The sequence below is a fragment of the Parus major genome, chromosome 28 (genome assembly GCF_001522545.3).
Source record: "Parus major isolate Abel chromosome 28, Parus_major1.1, whole genome shotgun sequence".
NCBI lineage: Eukaryota > Metazoa > Chordata > Aves > Passeriformes > Paridae > Parus > Parus major.
In genome coordinates this window covers 878145-892702 of record NC_031797.1, presented here as the reverse complement: position 1 = coordinate 892702, position 14558 = coordinate 878145, and the positions used below count along the sequence as shown (strand labels likewise).

Below are 14558 nucleotides of genomic sequence, written 5' to 3'. Positions count from 1 at the left end.
TTTTTTTTTTTTTTTTTAATCTTCTGTCGGCCTCGACGGCCAGGGTCGGGGTGAGCGCAAAGCCGGGGTGAAGGACACCCCATCCCTGGGGAAGCTCCGGGGGGGTCCCCCGCAGGATGGGGATACGAGGGCGCTCCGCTCGACAATCACCGCGGGGGTTTCATGCACTACAGTCTCTCCTAGAGGGTTTTTAGTCCGGCTCGTCGGCTTAAAAAAATTAATTAAAAATAGTCTTTGTGACCTATAAATAAAACAAATAACCTGTACATATATATATATCTATATGTCTATCTATATATATCTCCATATATATATATATATAGGTATAGATATATATAGATATATATATATAGATATATATATGGGGCTGCAGGGCCGGGTGGGGGGTGCGGGGCCCCACACAGTTAAGGTACTTTAAATCGCAAAGGAATATATATATATAAAAATCTCATATATATATATATATATATATACACACACACACACATACATCTATATATATATTTTTTATATATATATATGTGTGTGTGTGTGTCTTGTTTGGTAGGGTTTGGGTTTTTGGGGGTTTTTTTTGGTTGTTTTTTTGGTTGGTTTTTTTTGTTGTTGTTGTTGTTTTTAATTTTTTGTTTGTTTTGTTTTGTTTTTGTACTCGGAGTTTAGAATTTGCTGCTTTCTGCCCCCCCCCCGGGGATCCCGCCACCGGCTGGGATGGGTGCCCCCGGTGATGGGTGCCCCTCCGGGTCCCCTGTGCGGTGCCCGTGGGTGTCACTGTGAGTGCTGCAGGTGACACCCACGGGCGCCCCACCCAGTGCCCCTGCGGGTAGCTCTGGGTGTCCGTTGGGCGCCTCAGGTGATGTCCACGGGTGCTCCTTTGGATGCTCCAGGTGATGCCCACGGGAGCCCCTCTGGGTGCCCCAGGCGATACCCACGGGTGCCCCGGTTCATGGGTGCCGCTCTGGGTATCCCCCGTGCCATGCCCGGGGGCAGGCGGGAGGTGGAGCCGGGGTGGGGGGAAATCCCACCCCTGGGCAAAGAGCGGCAAAAGGAGAGAAACCGCCCCAAAAAGGCGCCGAGGCTGCAGCCGGCCGGACCGCGCCTCTTACCCAAACCAAAAATGCCGCCGCAGTGCCTCCGCGCCGCCGGCTGCCCCGCCCGCCTTTTCGGGGGCTCTCGGCTCCCCCGGGAGGCCGGGGGTGCCCCCTCCCCGCAGTTATATTTTACTCGTTCGCCGGATTCTCGCTTTCGCTTTGCGCAGCCGATACACACCGCGAGCGCACCAGGGCCGCAAGCCGGGGCCGGGTCCCCCCGCTGTGCCCCCGCTGTGCCCCCCGGCCCCGCATGACCCCCCCGAGCCCCCGCTCGCCTCCCTGGTGCTTCACGATATTTGATTATACCATTGTACGCAGCCATTACCCATAGCGCCGCTCCTGCCTACATACACTTACTGACCCTGATACGAATTTTTGGGGTTTTTTTTTTTTGGTTTTCTTTTTTGTTTTGTTTCTTTGGTTTTGGTTGTTTTGTTTTTTTTTTTTCCCCATTGGTTTTTTGTTGTTGTTGTTGTTTCCCCCCCTCCCCTATGCAAAAAAGAGAAAAAAGAGACAAAAAAGAAGAAAAAAACAAAAAAGAAAAAACTGACACACACAAAAAAAATTTAAAAATGAAAAGGAAAAAAAAAAAGACAAAAAAAAAAATGTATAAAAATTAAACAAGCTATGCTTCAACTCCAGCTCGCCTCCGCCCTTCCTTCGCTGCCCCGGGGGAAACTGATGCACGGCGCCCAAACGGGGAGAACTCGGGTGTCCCAGCGGAGGAGGAGGGCACTGGGGGGCACTGGGGAGAGCAGAGTCCTGCCAGGCAGGGGGCACCCATCACCCCCGAGGGACCCTCAGCCGTGGTGGCTCTTGGCACGGATGAGGAGGGTGACACAGCCCCAGGAGCGGCAGGGAGAGGAGTGTGGGGACAGGCCATGGGTGGGGACAGCCGAGCTTCACGTGGGGGCTGCTGCCCCTTCTTCTGCTTCCAGGCCTTGGCCACGGGACGTCACCGCCTCGTGCATATATGACGTCATCGTCCGGCGGTGTGACGTCACGGTCATCACCCGTAGGTCAGCGTTGGCCGAAGCTGCGCTTCACGTCCGCGGTCCCCACGGTCCCCGTGGCCCAGCACTGCTCCGGCCAGCCGTGGAGGCGAGGCCCCCACCCCCCTCGGTGCTCTCCAGCCCCCCGTGTCCCCTCGGCGCCCACCCCTCGCTCCGGGCTGCTCGGGCAGCGGCTGGACACCGGCTCTCGCCCTGCCGAGCTCGCTGAGGTCTGGCGGCTTGGAACTTGCCATTGTCCCCTGCCCTAGTGGCACCCGGAGGTGCCGGACAGACCCATCCCCAGCACGGTGACACAAGACGCTTGACGCCGGGGTTGGCTGAGGAAAGCTTCACTGAGCACATCTGGGGAGGGGGCTGTCCTCATCCCCCCGGGCTGGGATCCCCCGCCGGCCCAGGGCTGGGGAACACGGGGAGCCCCCGCTGCCTTAACGGCCGCCGCCCTTCCCGCTCCGCTCCGGCGAGCGGCTGATCCACGCCGGGTCTTGGTCACCGCCGGAGCGGCCGCGGGGCGGGAGGTGCCACGGTGGCCACGGCTGTCGCCGAAACCCGGCGTGGATCTACGGACGGGGTGAGGGTGAGGCGCCTGTCGGAGCTGCTCCGGAGCGGGCAGAGCGGGGCGGGGAGAACTCAGAGGGACGTGGCCTTGCTCTGCTGCTTGTCGTCCTTCAGCTCATCGCAGTCCTCAGCCGCCGGGTTTACGTGGCCGGAGCGCTCCAGCCTGCGGGAGGGAGGGAACGTCGGTGCCCGGCACCGCGGCCGTGCCAGGGACACGAAGGGCACTACGGCACGGCCGCATCCGGCTATGCCGAGGGCACACAGGCACCACGGCACAGCCGGAAGGTGCCTGCCCTCGAGGGAATGCAAGCCCTGCTGTGGGAGCGGGTCCCGGTGCCGCCCCGCGGGGCAGCCAGGCTGTTGTGGTACCTGTCAGTCGCCAGGGTCTCCGGGTAGTCGTTCTCCTTCCTGTGAGGGGAGAGAGGCTGAACGGTGCCCGGAGACAACCCTGCCCCCAGCCCATGGCAACCTTCCACGCACTTTTCCCCTGGCCAGCACCCCCCGGCCCCCGCACCAATCCAACCTGTGCCTCTTGAGATTCCAGAGCCGGTTAACGAGCAGCACCACGAAGACGATGAAGAGGAAAACGACAACAGCAGTGAGGCCCAGGAGCCATGGCTGCAGCACCTTGGGGCCCGTGTCTGCATGGCCAGGGGACAGGGAAGGGGAAAGATGGGTGTGGGAACAGCTTCAGGGGTTCAGGAAATGGACTCCCCCATGAGATGGGACCCCCCATGGGATGGGACATTGGCAGACACTCGCTATTCCCCCTTCCCACTCTCCCTTGGGTACCAAGGAAGCCACCCCTGACACAGCTCACCTGTCCCCAGCACAGTGGGGAGCACTGGGGTAGCAGGTGGCTATCTCCACATCTTTCTGCTCTGCCCCCAAAAATTACTGTTGGAGCATTGGGACAGACTGGTCCCACTGGAAAGGTTTCCCAGGAGCTGATCTTATACCTGGGGAGGCCCTGGCCACATCCCCAGGCACCCGAGGGCACAGTGGTATAGAGGGTCATGGGGGCACTTACCAGCCTGTCCCTGGGCAGTGGCAGCGAGGATGAGCAGGACCAGGAGCGAGAGGGGCTGCAAGGGCTTTAGCATTTTTGGGTGGAAGGCTGGGGTGCGTCTGGATCCTGCTTCTGAAGGTGAGCTTCTGTCCCGTGCTGCTATTGTGCCTGCACTCTGCACCCAGGGCAATGGGCGCCTTTATTGGCCCCAAGATAAAATGGCACCAAGCACCATGGCAACATTGCTCCTGTCACCCCTGGGAGGTGGTACCACTCCCCTGGCTCAGGCACCGGCACCCCACAGTACCCAGTGGTCACCACCTCTGGGACCACAGTGGCGAAGGACAGCCGTCCTGTGCCCATGACCGGGAACCACCCCCAGGGTAGGTGGCTGGATGGAGGGAGGGACAGACAGGTGGGTGGGTGCACAGGTGGAAGAACAGATGGGTGATGTGGTGGAGAAGTGCTCACCCTGCCTGGTTCCCCCTATCCCTGCTGTCAGGGCTGGGGCAGATCCCATGGGCATGGGGCAGCATGGAGGGGTAGATAATGCCAGGCTGCCACCAGCCTGGGCATGAGCCAGCTGACCCCAGATAATCCCAGGTGGGACCCCATCATATCCTCAGGGAGAGAGTCAACTCTCTCCTCAACCGCATACTGTCAAGAGTGAAATACTGGGTTAGCTCAGGGAGACCATGGCAGGGTGTCCACCCACCAGGGCACAAGGAAAATTGAGGCAGAGGGTGGCCAGCAGGACCCCAGGGAAGGACAGCAAACTTTAGCAGGACCATCCTGCCTGTGGCAATTTCTCAAGGGGCAAATGAGACTGGAGGCGCAAGGATCCATCCTCAGATTGGGTTTAAGACAGGGGGTGCATGTCCATACAATAGCCCCCATCCTCAGTTCCCCCACCCAGAACCTAAGCGAGGCTTCAGGGTGCTTTGTCTCCTAAGACTGGTTTGGGGCCACCTGTGGGTGCCACTGAGCATGGTCTGGCAGTGCCAGGGGACTGAGGGGGTGGTGGGGGCACAGCCAGCCTCAGCATCCAGCTGTCAATCTGTCTGTCCCTACCTATGTGCCCATGCTATGACCCATCCAGGGCTGTATCCATATTTCCATGTGTATGTGTGCACCTGTGTCCATGCCCCCTGCCACCATGGGCTGTGCCCCCACACCATGGGTTTGAACCCCCAAGCTTTTATACACCCATGTGCCAGGAGTGGCATGGCTGTGCCAAGGGGTGCTGCTGCTCCAGGAAAAGGTTGGGATGTCCCAGCCCTGCCACCCCCCATGCTGGGCCAAGGGGTGAGCAGGGCTGGGGCAGGTGGCTTTATTGGCATGACAGTCCAAGAGGAGCCCTGAGAGCAGTGTTTGGGCTGGGCAGGGAGGGGGAGGCTGTGTGCCAGTGCTGGCCTATGGCCAGGACCATGCTGTGACCTAATGGTCAGGCAGGGCTACAGGGTCCTGCTGGGGGCAGGGGTGTCCCCTGGCCCTAGAAGAACCTCTTCTTGGGGGAGTCGGCAAAGGAGATGGAGCTGCGTGGAATGAGCAACCCCAGCGGGATGTCTGTGCCGTGCAGGATGTCGCTGCCTTCATCCTCTGCCTTCTGCTCCACCAGCACCTTGTCCTTCTCCAGCCACTCTGCCTCCAGCACAGTGCCCTCAGCCATCCCCTCCTTCTCCTCCAGCTTGGGCCCAAATGCCCAGTCTGCAGAGACAGAGATGGAGCTGTCAGCAGCACCAGCCCTGCCACAACACAGTCTCATGTGGGGGGAAAACCCCCAGCCCCCTGCCCACCCCAAAGCCCAACCCTGCTGTGGGTAGGTAGTACTCACCAGCAAAGTCGTGCACCAGGTCCTTGATGAGGTGCCCCACGATGGCATATGCCACCACCAGCACCAGTGTTGCCGCCATCATCAGGTACAGGACATAGCGGGGCAGGCGGATGCTGTCCAGGGCGGGGGGCTTGTAGTCCACATACAACACCCCGTCCTCCTCGGGGGGGGCCTGCAGCAAGTGCCGTGGCCCCCATGCCCCCCTGGTGCCAGGGATACCCCCTGCCAGGGCCATGGCCAGCTATCCCTGCACCCCAGCCCGAGCCACCAAAGCCTCTGCCACGCAGGGGACTTAAGGGAAGTGGCATCAGGGGCCACAAAACTCCTCAGTGCTGGCAGCTCACAAGGACAGTGGTGTCCCCATGGCTGGTGGCAGTGCCACTAACCTGGCGATAGAGCTGTGTTGCTGAGAAGGAGCTTAGCACCTGCTAATCCAGGCACAGCCCAGCTGGCTCAGCATGGGGGGTGACCAGTAGGCTCCAATGTGGGTTAGGGTCCCCAAATCCTGCCCCTATGGCAGCATCACTGCTACCTCTGCCCCCCAGGGAGTGGGGAGTCACCTGCAGCTGGAGAACCCCCAAAGACAAGGATGGGGAGGGATGCCCAAGGTCTTTCCTCCATCCCCTGGGCTGGGTTAAATTGCTCAGCAGGCTCTGGATCCCTGTAGCAGATGGTTGAGATCCCAGAGGACACAGCACCCTCGGAGCAGAACACGATGGGCAGAAGGGATGGGGATGCAGCCTCTGCCACAGGGGCTCCCACGGGGTCCCCTCTGCTGTACAGTGAAGCAGCCCATGGCAAGAGGCTGTCACCTTCCCAGATGGCTGCCACGTGTCACCCCAGCAGCCAGTATCATCTCCCCAGTGCAGAGCAGCCTACAGAGGGGTGCAGAGTCCATACTCCCTGCAAAAGCAATTCTCTCTACACTGAGAGGGTGTAGGCTTTAGCCCAGACCAGCAGCAGTTTTGGAGAAACCCCAAACCCTTCCCAGCACAGGCTAGACTGGGAGGGGTAAAGGTGCTGGTGGGGTTCAGTAACAAGGCTCAGCCCTGCTCCACTCCAGCACCTCCCAGCTCTGCTGCACCAGGTCACCCCTGCTCATATCCCAGCATCAGATATGCATTTTGTTTCAATTTTATCTTAAAAGGTGTTTGGGAGAGCAGAGACAAATGTTGACACAGAATGATTGGGAAACAACCCTGCAAGTGAGTAAGTTCTCCAGTGGAAAAACTGGAGAACAAAGGTGGGGGCAGCCAAGGTGATAAGTGGGGACAGCCTGGCAAACTCCAGGGTGCTGGAGCCCATGTGCCAAGAAGGGAACAGCAGACATGATAACATGGCCTGGGGGAAATCACCCATCTCAGTGTCCTGGGGATGGATATGGACATGGACACACCAGTGCCATCTGTGTCCTGCCCATCACCCAGGGGCTACAGAGAGTGAGGGAAGAGCGGCAAGCAACCATAACACCTGCTGACTCCAAACAACATCAGATGTTTCTCCCTAGCACCGGCGAACTGCAGTCTGGAGCCCATCACCCTCCACATCATACACAGGTGACCCTACCCACAGTACTCAGGCACATGTCACTGACTCTCAGTGTGTACAGGTGACCAAAACTGATCTCATCTTGACTAAGAGCCCTTTTCATGGGGTCCTGAACTGGGTCAGACTGGGCCATGGCCAAGGCTGGCCCTTGGCTGTCTGAGCATCAGAGCCCTGGGGATGCTGAGCTGGCTTCAGGGACTAAGAGGATTGAGCCTGGGAGTGACTCACAGGGAGCCCTTGGACAAGGGGAAAAGGTGTGCCCAGCAGGATGCCAGGCTCTGCAGGGCAGTGGGACCTACTAGGGCACCTCAGACAGTTCATCCTCTTCCCCAGGGCTGGGGGGTTTTACTTCATGCCATCAGGGACCCAACTCCCTCCTCCTCCCAACGTGCCTGGACTCGATTTTAAACGTCCTTTCCAACCTCAATCATTTCATTTTGGCAGCCCCCAGGCTCCCGCCCAAGGCTTGACCCCATGACACTGGGTGTACTCCACACCTGGGCACAGGTAAATCAAAGCTCAACTCACTCCAGCTTCCTGTGCCAGTGCTTTATTCCCTGCCAAACACGAAACCCCAGTGCCCAGGCCGGGCTGGCTGAGGGATTTGGGTGCCAGCAGCAGCCTCAGCCCTCCTGGCCCTGGTTAAACATGGGGGAAGGCCCAGGCAAGCTCTGTCTCACCCTGCCCACCCTCATGGCAGCAGAAAAAAACCCTTTTTTTCTTCCCTGCAGGAGAAACCCAGCCATTTTCCCAACTTTGTCATGAAACAAACCCCATCCTCAGGCAGAGGCTACCACAGGCTCAGCTCCAGCTTGTCCCAACAGGAGAAACCAAACCCAGTGTGGGGGTGAGGAGGGCCCTGGCTCAGCGCCAGCACTGAGAGCAATTTTGAAGCATCCTAATACCATAGCCCACAAGAGCGGGTGCCCAAAGCCCATTCTAGCTCCCAGCAAAACTCAGCTGGGGAGATTGGAGCTGCAGACTTAGCAGCACCAACCCAGGGCAGGCCCAAGCCCTGCAGAGCTGGAGCAGGCTCTGACGTGCCAAGCAGAGCCCACCTGGTCCAAGCCCCAAGCCATGCTGCAGGCAGGCAGTGCTGATCCTGGCAGGGAAAAAGGGCAGATCCCGGAAACAGTGGCTGGCAAGGAGCGATGGGGAGGCAAGTAGCAGCTCAGCCTGGATTTGGAGGCAAAAGGTGGTTGTAATTGTGCCAGAGAGCAAACCCAGTCCCTCCTCCAGCTCTGCGTGGCAAGGCACAGATCCGTGCTGACAGAGGTGGCCGTGAAAGCACCGTTGGCAGCAGGAAGGGCTGGGAGGCAGGACACCCACCTCAGTGCCCCCAGTCCAGGCTCAGGAGGAGGCCTGCAGCTTGCAGAGCCCATCGGCGTACTGGAACTGGGTGCCGTTTTCATACTCGTACATGTCCAGGGCCACCTGGCAGCTCTCGCGCACCACGCGCTCCTCGTCGCTGGCGAAGGCGCGCAGGGCCCGCAGGCAGGAGGGCCGGGCGATGGAGCCCAGCGCCTCAGCACACTCGTGCCGCACCATGGGGCTCTCGGTGCGGCTGTGCAGCGCTGCCGTCAGCTGAGGGACGCACGCCTCGTCCTGCAGCTGCCCCAGCACGTACCCGATCTCATGGCGGAACAGCGCGCTGCCGCAATGCAGCCCTGTGGGAGGAGGAACAGTGAGCTGGGATGCCCCAAAATGCACCAGGATGCCCCAGAACACACCAGGACGCTTGGAGGGAGGCCCCACGTGAAAGCTGGGGATGCCAAGGGCTACTCCCCCAGCCCCATGTACAGGAAGGGGTGTCCCACCCTGCTCTATGATCCCACCCCGATCCCTGGTCCCAGCCCTGTCCCAGTGCCTCCTCTGATGGCAGCACCCAACCCCCAGAAGAGCTGCTGACCCCACCTGCTCAAGTTCTGCCCCACCACACAGTGTTCCCCACAGAGGATGGAAGCATGGCCAGGACCAGAGGCTTGGTCTCCAGCCCTCTGGGACCATGCAGCAGCAGCTCACAGCTCCCATCTTATGGACCTCAACAGTCCCAGATGGCTGGAGTGCCTGATCCACTTCCCTTGGGCTGGGGGTGGGTCCACACAGTTCCTGGGCTGTGGTCTGCCCCCTTCCCACTCAGGGGACATACTCCTCTCCAGAACTATTCCCAAACACCAGAAGCCCATGAGTAGGACCCCAAAAACCACAGGCTGGGTCTGACAATGGGTCAGACCAGGAGGTCCCAGACTACCATCACAGCCAGTGCCTTCCCTCCCTCAGGGAAGGGCGTCTGGAGGGTGGCAAGGGGGCTCTGGAACACCAGAGACCACCCAGCACTCTGTAATGTAGCAGGGAACAGCAGCCCTAGACACAAACACACAAGAACAGTTCTGGTAGTCCTGGATTTGGGAAGGGCTCATCCCAGATTAGCAGGGACAGACCCACAGCAAGGACAGGCCCTCACCTTCTGCCAGTGCCAGCACAGCAGCCTGGCCCCCAATGTTCCGCAAGGCAAACATGGCCCGGTAACGATCAAAGAGCTCCTGGGACTCGTCCAGGAGGATCTCCCGGAGCTTGGCAACATCTGTCTCCTCAGCGGGGGGAGCAGGATCTACAGAGAGGTACGGGCTGGTGCCTGGCTTCTCCTTGTTGTTCTGCAGCCACTGCAGCCTCCTCACAGCCAGCTGACACGTCTCTGCCACCTGTGGGGACAGGGACATTGCCCTGGCTGCAGAACGGCACTGCACAGCACCAGGAGAACCCCAGCATGCTCCAGGATGTCACTGTGATGTCCCCACCCACCTGCCCAGGCAGGACCTGCCTTGCCCTCTGAGACCAGCAGTGCTGCATCCCAGAGGAAATGACCTCTCAGGAACCTCACCTCGACCACAGGATCCTGGGAATAGCGTTTCAGGATATCCAGCACATCAGGGTTCCCGATAGCGCCCAGGGCTTCACCTGAAGCATGTAGCATGATGTTATGAGGGTGTCTATATGAGAAGAACCCTGCTGTGTCCTCTGGAATGCCTTTCTCTAAAGCACAGACACAGGCCTAACTGAACAATCCCAAATGGGGCAAATGTAGACACAGGCCAGACTGACCGATTACAAACAGGACAAACACAAGAGAAGCCTGGCCTGCAGGAACAGCAGGGCCTGGCCAACCTGTCCTGCCAGGTCTGGCCAGGGGAGGTGGTGAGATGCTATGTGACTCAAGGTTTGACACCCAAGCTGGATCAGGCCCCCAGGAGCTGCTCTGTACCGTGGGGGAAACACCCCCAAGCCCTACTTCTCAGCCAGCTCCTTCGCCTGCCCCCAGAGCCTCAGGAGCTGCTACCGTACCTGCTTCGTGCCTGACCATGGGCTCCTGGGCCGTGTCCTCCAGCACGCGGATGAGCACCGGGATGGCCGCCTCGTCCTGCATCTGGCCGAGGCAAAAGGCCAGCTCGTGCTTCAGTAGCGCCGAGCCGTCTTCAAAGGCGCGGCTGATCCACTCCACAGCCGCGCGGCCGCCCAAGTTCCGCAGGGTGAAGAGGGCCCGGAACCGGGCGGGCAGGGGCTGCGCCGCGTCCACCAGCGTGCGGCCGATGGCCTCCACCTCCTGCTCCGTCACCATGGCGCGGGCGGGCCCGGGCACACTGAGGGCTCAGGGGGGCTCCTCGATCACACTCCTGCGTCCGGGAAAGGGAGTCATGGTGCGCGCTCAACCGCCAGCGAGTCCCATGGCCGGGGGCAGGGCGGAAGGGAAGGGCCGCGGCCCGGCCTGTGCCGGAGAACCGGACCCCGGGGCCAGGACCCACAGCCCGTGTCCATACTCGGTTTCACCGGAGACCCGAGACGGACACAAATTCCCTACCACGACCGCGCCAGACGGAGCCGCCGAGCCAGCGGAAGCGGGCTCCGAGAGGAGCTGCCCGGGCCGGGGGATACCAGAGGGGTTCGGGGAGGGCCCGGCGCTGCCGGCGCTGCACTCACCGCGCGCCGCCATCTTGCTGCTCCGCCACGTGACCGCGCGGCGGCGCCTGCGCAATTCGCACGGGCGCTGCCTCCCCCCACTGAGGGCGCTGCTGTTCCCGCCCGCCAGGGGGCGCTGGGGGAGGGGCACGGCCGCTGCCCACCATTGCCGGGGCAGCTTCGACTCCAGCCGGGCCCGGTCAGCGATCGAAGAGCCGGGCAGGGGCCCAGGGAGCCAGGAACTGAGCCACAGACCCCTCCAGAGAGGGGCCAGGGGTGCCAGGCTGGGAAAACCCTTCCAGAGAGGTTTTTCCGAGGAGGGCAAAATTCCTCTGGAGAGCAGCAGGGGGTGCCAGGCAGGGCAAACTCCACCCTGGAAGGGCCAGGCAGGGTCAGGCTGGGCAAACAGCTCTGGGGAGAGGCTGGGGATACCAGGCTGGGCAAGGACCACCCTGAGAGGGGCCTGGGGGTGTTCCAGGCTGGGCAAAATCCCATCAGAGAGGGTTTGGGCAGTGCCAGGCTAGTAAAACCCCCAACCTGAGAGGGACCTGGAGTGCAAGACTGGACAAAAGCCTTCAGGAGAGGAGGCAGGGGTGCCAGGCTGGGCAAAATCACACAGGAGAAGAGCCAGGGGTGCCAGGCTGAGCAAAACGCCCCTGGAGAGGGCCTAGGGGGTGCCAGATGGGACAAACCCTCCGGGCAGCACATCCCTGAGTTTGTGGATGCAGTTTAATTCCAAGCTGGTGTCAGCCCTCCCTTGCAAGTCACTGCTCCGCCTCTTCCTTCCCTCTCCTTCTCATGTGTGTTTACACAGCAAGTTTCAACCTTCAAAGGAGTTTTGTCTTATTTCAAGGCTTCAGCTACTTTTGGCCTAATGGAGAGGCCTTGAGACAGAGGAGAGGGAGATCCCAGCAGCCTCCCCCTCCCAGCCCTAATCCCCACTGTACTCCCGCAGCACACAACACACCACCAAACAGTTTAGATCCTGGGAGAGAGAATGGGCACAAAATACATTCCACTGCCTGAAACCTCTACAGCAAACCCAGGATGAGTGACACGGCCGCCCCTCCCCATCTCATACAGCTGGTAGCACTGGGCCAATTTGACAGAGTCCATGGTGAGTCTGCAAGCGGGGATGTGCAGGGCAGCTGCTCCCCAGGCCCATCAGCCCTCCCCACAGCTCTCGAAGTACTGGCACATCAGCTCACGCACTTGCTCAGCCCGGTTGTCCTCCATGGCAGCTGGAGCAGGCTGGCAGGGCTTGGGCAGCTCGGTGGGCTCGGTGCCCTCCAGCCACTCCTCATTGAAGGGGTTGTCGTGGGCCTCACAAACGTTGTGGAGGATGCAGCAGGCAAGGACGAGGGTGGGCAACAGCTCCAGGCTGCAGTCATCACACTTGAGGAGGATTTGCCAGCGTGCCTTGAGGCGCAGGAAGGCATTCTCTATCACGCTGTGGGCCCGCTTCAGGCGGTAGTTGAACTGCAGCTGGCGCTGGGTGAGGTTCTCGTCCTCCTGGTAGGGCTTGAGGATCCAGTCTTGCAGGGGGTACGTGGCATCGCCCAGCAGCACATACTTCTGTGCCTTCCCCATGAAATGCTTGGGAGGATTGGGGCATAGCCGGCCTTCCTTGGCCAGCACCCACAAGCTGGAGCTCTCCAGGACTGCGCTGTTCTCCATGCTGCCTGGAAAGGCAGTGGAGACATCCCAGAACTGCCCCAGCCCATCCACAGTGGCCTGCGTGAGGATGGAGTGCCAGCCCTGGCCGTTGCAGTAGTCGGCGGTGAGGCGCAGGGGTGGGTGAATGGGGATGTGCAGACTGTCCAGTGCCCCAATGCAGTGCGGGAAGCCCCAGCGTGTGCAGAAGATGCGCACCATGTTCTCCAGCTCCTTCTCGTCAGGCAGTCGGAGGTAAAGCGGCTTCAGCAGCAAGACAACAGCGTAGCTCACCTCCCGGACACAGCTCTGCACCGTGGAGGGCCCCACACCAAAGAGCGGGCTCAGAGTCTGATACTCCACATTGGTGGCCAAGTGCCACAGGGCCACAGCCACCCTCTTCTCCAGGGGCAGGGTGGGGTAGAAGTGGGCACTGTGTGGAGCCAGCCCAGGCCGCAGCTGGTTGCAGATGTAGAAGAAAGTCTCCTTGGACATCCGAAACTTCTCCAACCAGTCCTGGGGCCCAAACTCCTTTAGGACCACCCGCTCCCACCAGTCTGTGCTCCTGAGGCTGGGCCAGGCACGGGGGTAGAAGCAGCAACCGGTTCTCCTCCGGTGAGCGATGAGGAGCTGCAGTGCAGGGGGGGGACAACAGCAGTGTGAGACAGTGCTTCCCTCCTCTTCACTGGAACCCCCTTCTGAAGAGACTACCCAGCTCAAGAGACTTGCTCAAGGCAGGAAGATGGCCAGTGCCAGGTGGCCAGTGGTCCCAACTGGTCTAACACTGGTCAAATCTTCCTGTTCCTGGGAAACCTCACTGCAAACCCACCAGGCAGTAGGTGTGACTTCAGACAAGATAACCAGGTGTTGCAGACGGAGTTTTCTAGAAAAGCCCCTTTTAATGAGCATTACTGGATTTCCAGCTGCTGAGGAAACTGTGGGCTAAGTCCTGATTTGGAAGGGGGAGAGAGCACCCTTCACAGGTGGGAATCATAACTTGGAAAGGGAAGCTTCTGGCCTCTCCACAAGAATCGTTTTTCTGTTATCAAAACCTACAAAGCCACTTTAAACTAAAAAGAGGCTTTAGTCACCTTCTTCAGCCACTGCCCAGGCCAGCAGGTTCCTCGTGTTCCTCCCCTAACCTGTCTTTGCTGCCAGGGATCCCTTGTATCCCCCATTGCATCCCCCACCTTTGATGTCACCCCCTCCTTCACGTCCCCATGTCCTCTGCATCCATCATCTTTTGTGTCCAGGATCACATCATGTGTCTTTCAAGTCCCATCTTTGTGTCTGTGTCTTTGTATCCCAGAGAACCCACATGTTCCCCATCCTTTGTGATCTCTGTGTCCATTTGTCCTTCCAGTCCCACCTCCCATGTTTTGGGTCTCACATGTCCCCCACCCTTTATATCCCACTTGTGACTTCCCCGTGCTCCCCATCCTTCCCACTTTTGCATCCTGCACCCCCCTCCACTGTCCATTTTTTCAGTTCCTATGCTGTGTACCCCGCGCCCCAAACCTCCCATGTCCATGTATTGCGTGTCTCACATCCCCCCATCCTGTGTCCCCGTGATCTGTCCCCGCATCCCCCATTCTCCATGTCGCCGTGACCTCCGCGCGTCTCCCGTATCCCCCACTCTTCGTGTCCCCGTGACATCAGTGCATCCCCCGTAACCCCCCCATCCTTTGTGTCCCCGCGATCTCCACGTGTCTCCCGCATCCCCGCACCCTCCGTGACCCCGTCCCCGCGTGCCGCTGTCCCCACGTCCCGTCCACTCCCCCCACCCACGGCGGCCCCGCCCCGGTCACCGTCATGAGCCGCTTCTGCCGCTGGCTGTAGTAGTGCCGGAGCCAGGCGCGCCGCTGCGGCCCGTCCCAGCCCCCGGCGCCGGCGCTGCTCCCGCT

General features: G+C 60.1%; 3 protein-coding genes across 6 annotated transcripts in view; all 3 read right to left on the bottom strand.

The window, feature by feature from the left end:
• Positions 1 to 2414: 2414 nt before the first annotated feature.
• On the bottom strand, positions 2415 to 11126 carry DOHH (deoxyhypusine hydroxylase). Of its 4 annotated transcripts, none has more exons than XM_015651557.2 (9): positions 11023 to 11125; positions 10390 to 10718; positions 9929 to 10005; positions 9512 to 9749; positions 8377 to 8714; positions 5500 to 8223; positions 3180 to 5372; positions 3026 to 3064; positions 2415 to 2819 (listed from the first exon to the last, which is right to left on the bottom strand). In XM_015651557.2, exons 2-5 carry the CDS (start codon positions 10661 to 10663, stop codon positions 8398 to 8400), a joined length of 906 nt encoding a protein of 301 aa, XP_015507043.1. In that variant the 5' UTR covers positions 10664 to 10718; positions 11023 to 11125; the 3' UTR covers positions 2415 to 2819; positions 3026 to 3064; positions 3180 to 5372; positions 5500 to 8223; positions 8377 to 8397. The 4 variants fall into 4 exon arrangements, with proteins under 4 accessions (XP_015507043.1, XP_033376046.1, XP_033376045.1 ...); XM_033520154.1 differs by having other exon boundaries at positions 2417 to 2819; positions 3180 to 3297; positions 3687 to 5372; positions 5500 to 8714; XM_033520155.1 differs by lacking the exon at positions 5500 to 8223 and having other exon boundaries at positions 11023 to 11126.
• SMIM24 (small integral membrane protein 24) lies at positions 2729 to 3759 on the bottom strand. The gene is made up of 4 exons (XM_033520090.1): positions 3687 to 3759; positions 3171 to 3297; positions 3026 to 3064; positions 2729 to 2819 (listed from the first exon to the last, which is right to left on the bottom strand). The coding sequence occupies exons 1-4, from the start codon at positions 3757 to 3759 to the stop codon at positions 2729 to 2731; spliced, it is 330 nt and encodes a 109-aa protein (XP_033375981.1).
• A 586-nt stretch (positions 11127 to 11712) lies between the features above and the next one.
• Positions 11713 to 14558, bottom strand: part of LOC107215361 (protein ANTAGONIST OF LIKE HETEROCHROMATIN PROTEIN 1-like) — a 3474-nt gene continuing 628 nt past the window's right edge. The window contains exons 2-3 of the mRNA XM_015651470.1: positions 14463 to 14556; positions 11713 to 13284 (exon numbers count right to left, since the gene is read on the bottom strand). Of these exons, the coding sequence (XP_015506956.1) occupies positions 12166 to 13284; positions 14463 to 14556 (1213 nt within the window). The 3' untranslated portion in view covers positions 11713 to 12165. The remainder of the gene's footprint in view (positions 13285 to 14462; positions 14557 to 14558) is intronic.

Bases quoted from the DNA above. Each gene is read 5' to 3' on its own strand.
- SMIM24 (XM_033520090.1), bottom strand. From the start codon at position 3,759: ATGCTAAAGCCCTTGCAGCCCCTCTCGCTCCTGGTCCTGCTCATCCTC. The intron at 3,065-3,170 runs GTGCGGGGGCCG...CTCCCCTCACAG, and splicing joins AAGAGGCACAGGTTGGATTG to GAAGGAGAACGACTACCCGG. The intron at 2,820-3,025 runs GTACCACAACAG...TCCCTCCCGCAG, and splicing joins GAGACCCTGGCGACTGACAG to GCTGGAGCGCTCCGGCCACG.
- DOHH (XM_033520155.1), bottom strand. From the start codon at position 10,663: ATGGTGACGGAGCAGGAGGTGGAGGCCATCGGCCGCACGCTGGTGGAC. The intron at 10,006-10,389 runs GTACGGTAGCAG...TACATGCTTCAG, and splicing joins CATGGTCAGGCACGAAGCAG to GTGAAGCCCTGGGCGCTATC. The intron at 9,750-9,928 runs GTGAGGTTCCTG...CTGTCCCCACAG, and splicing joins CCCAGGATCCTGTGGTCGAG to GTGGCAGAGACGTGTCAGCT.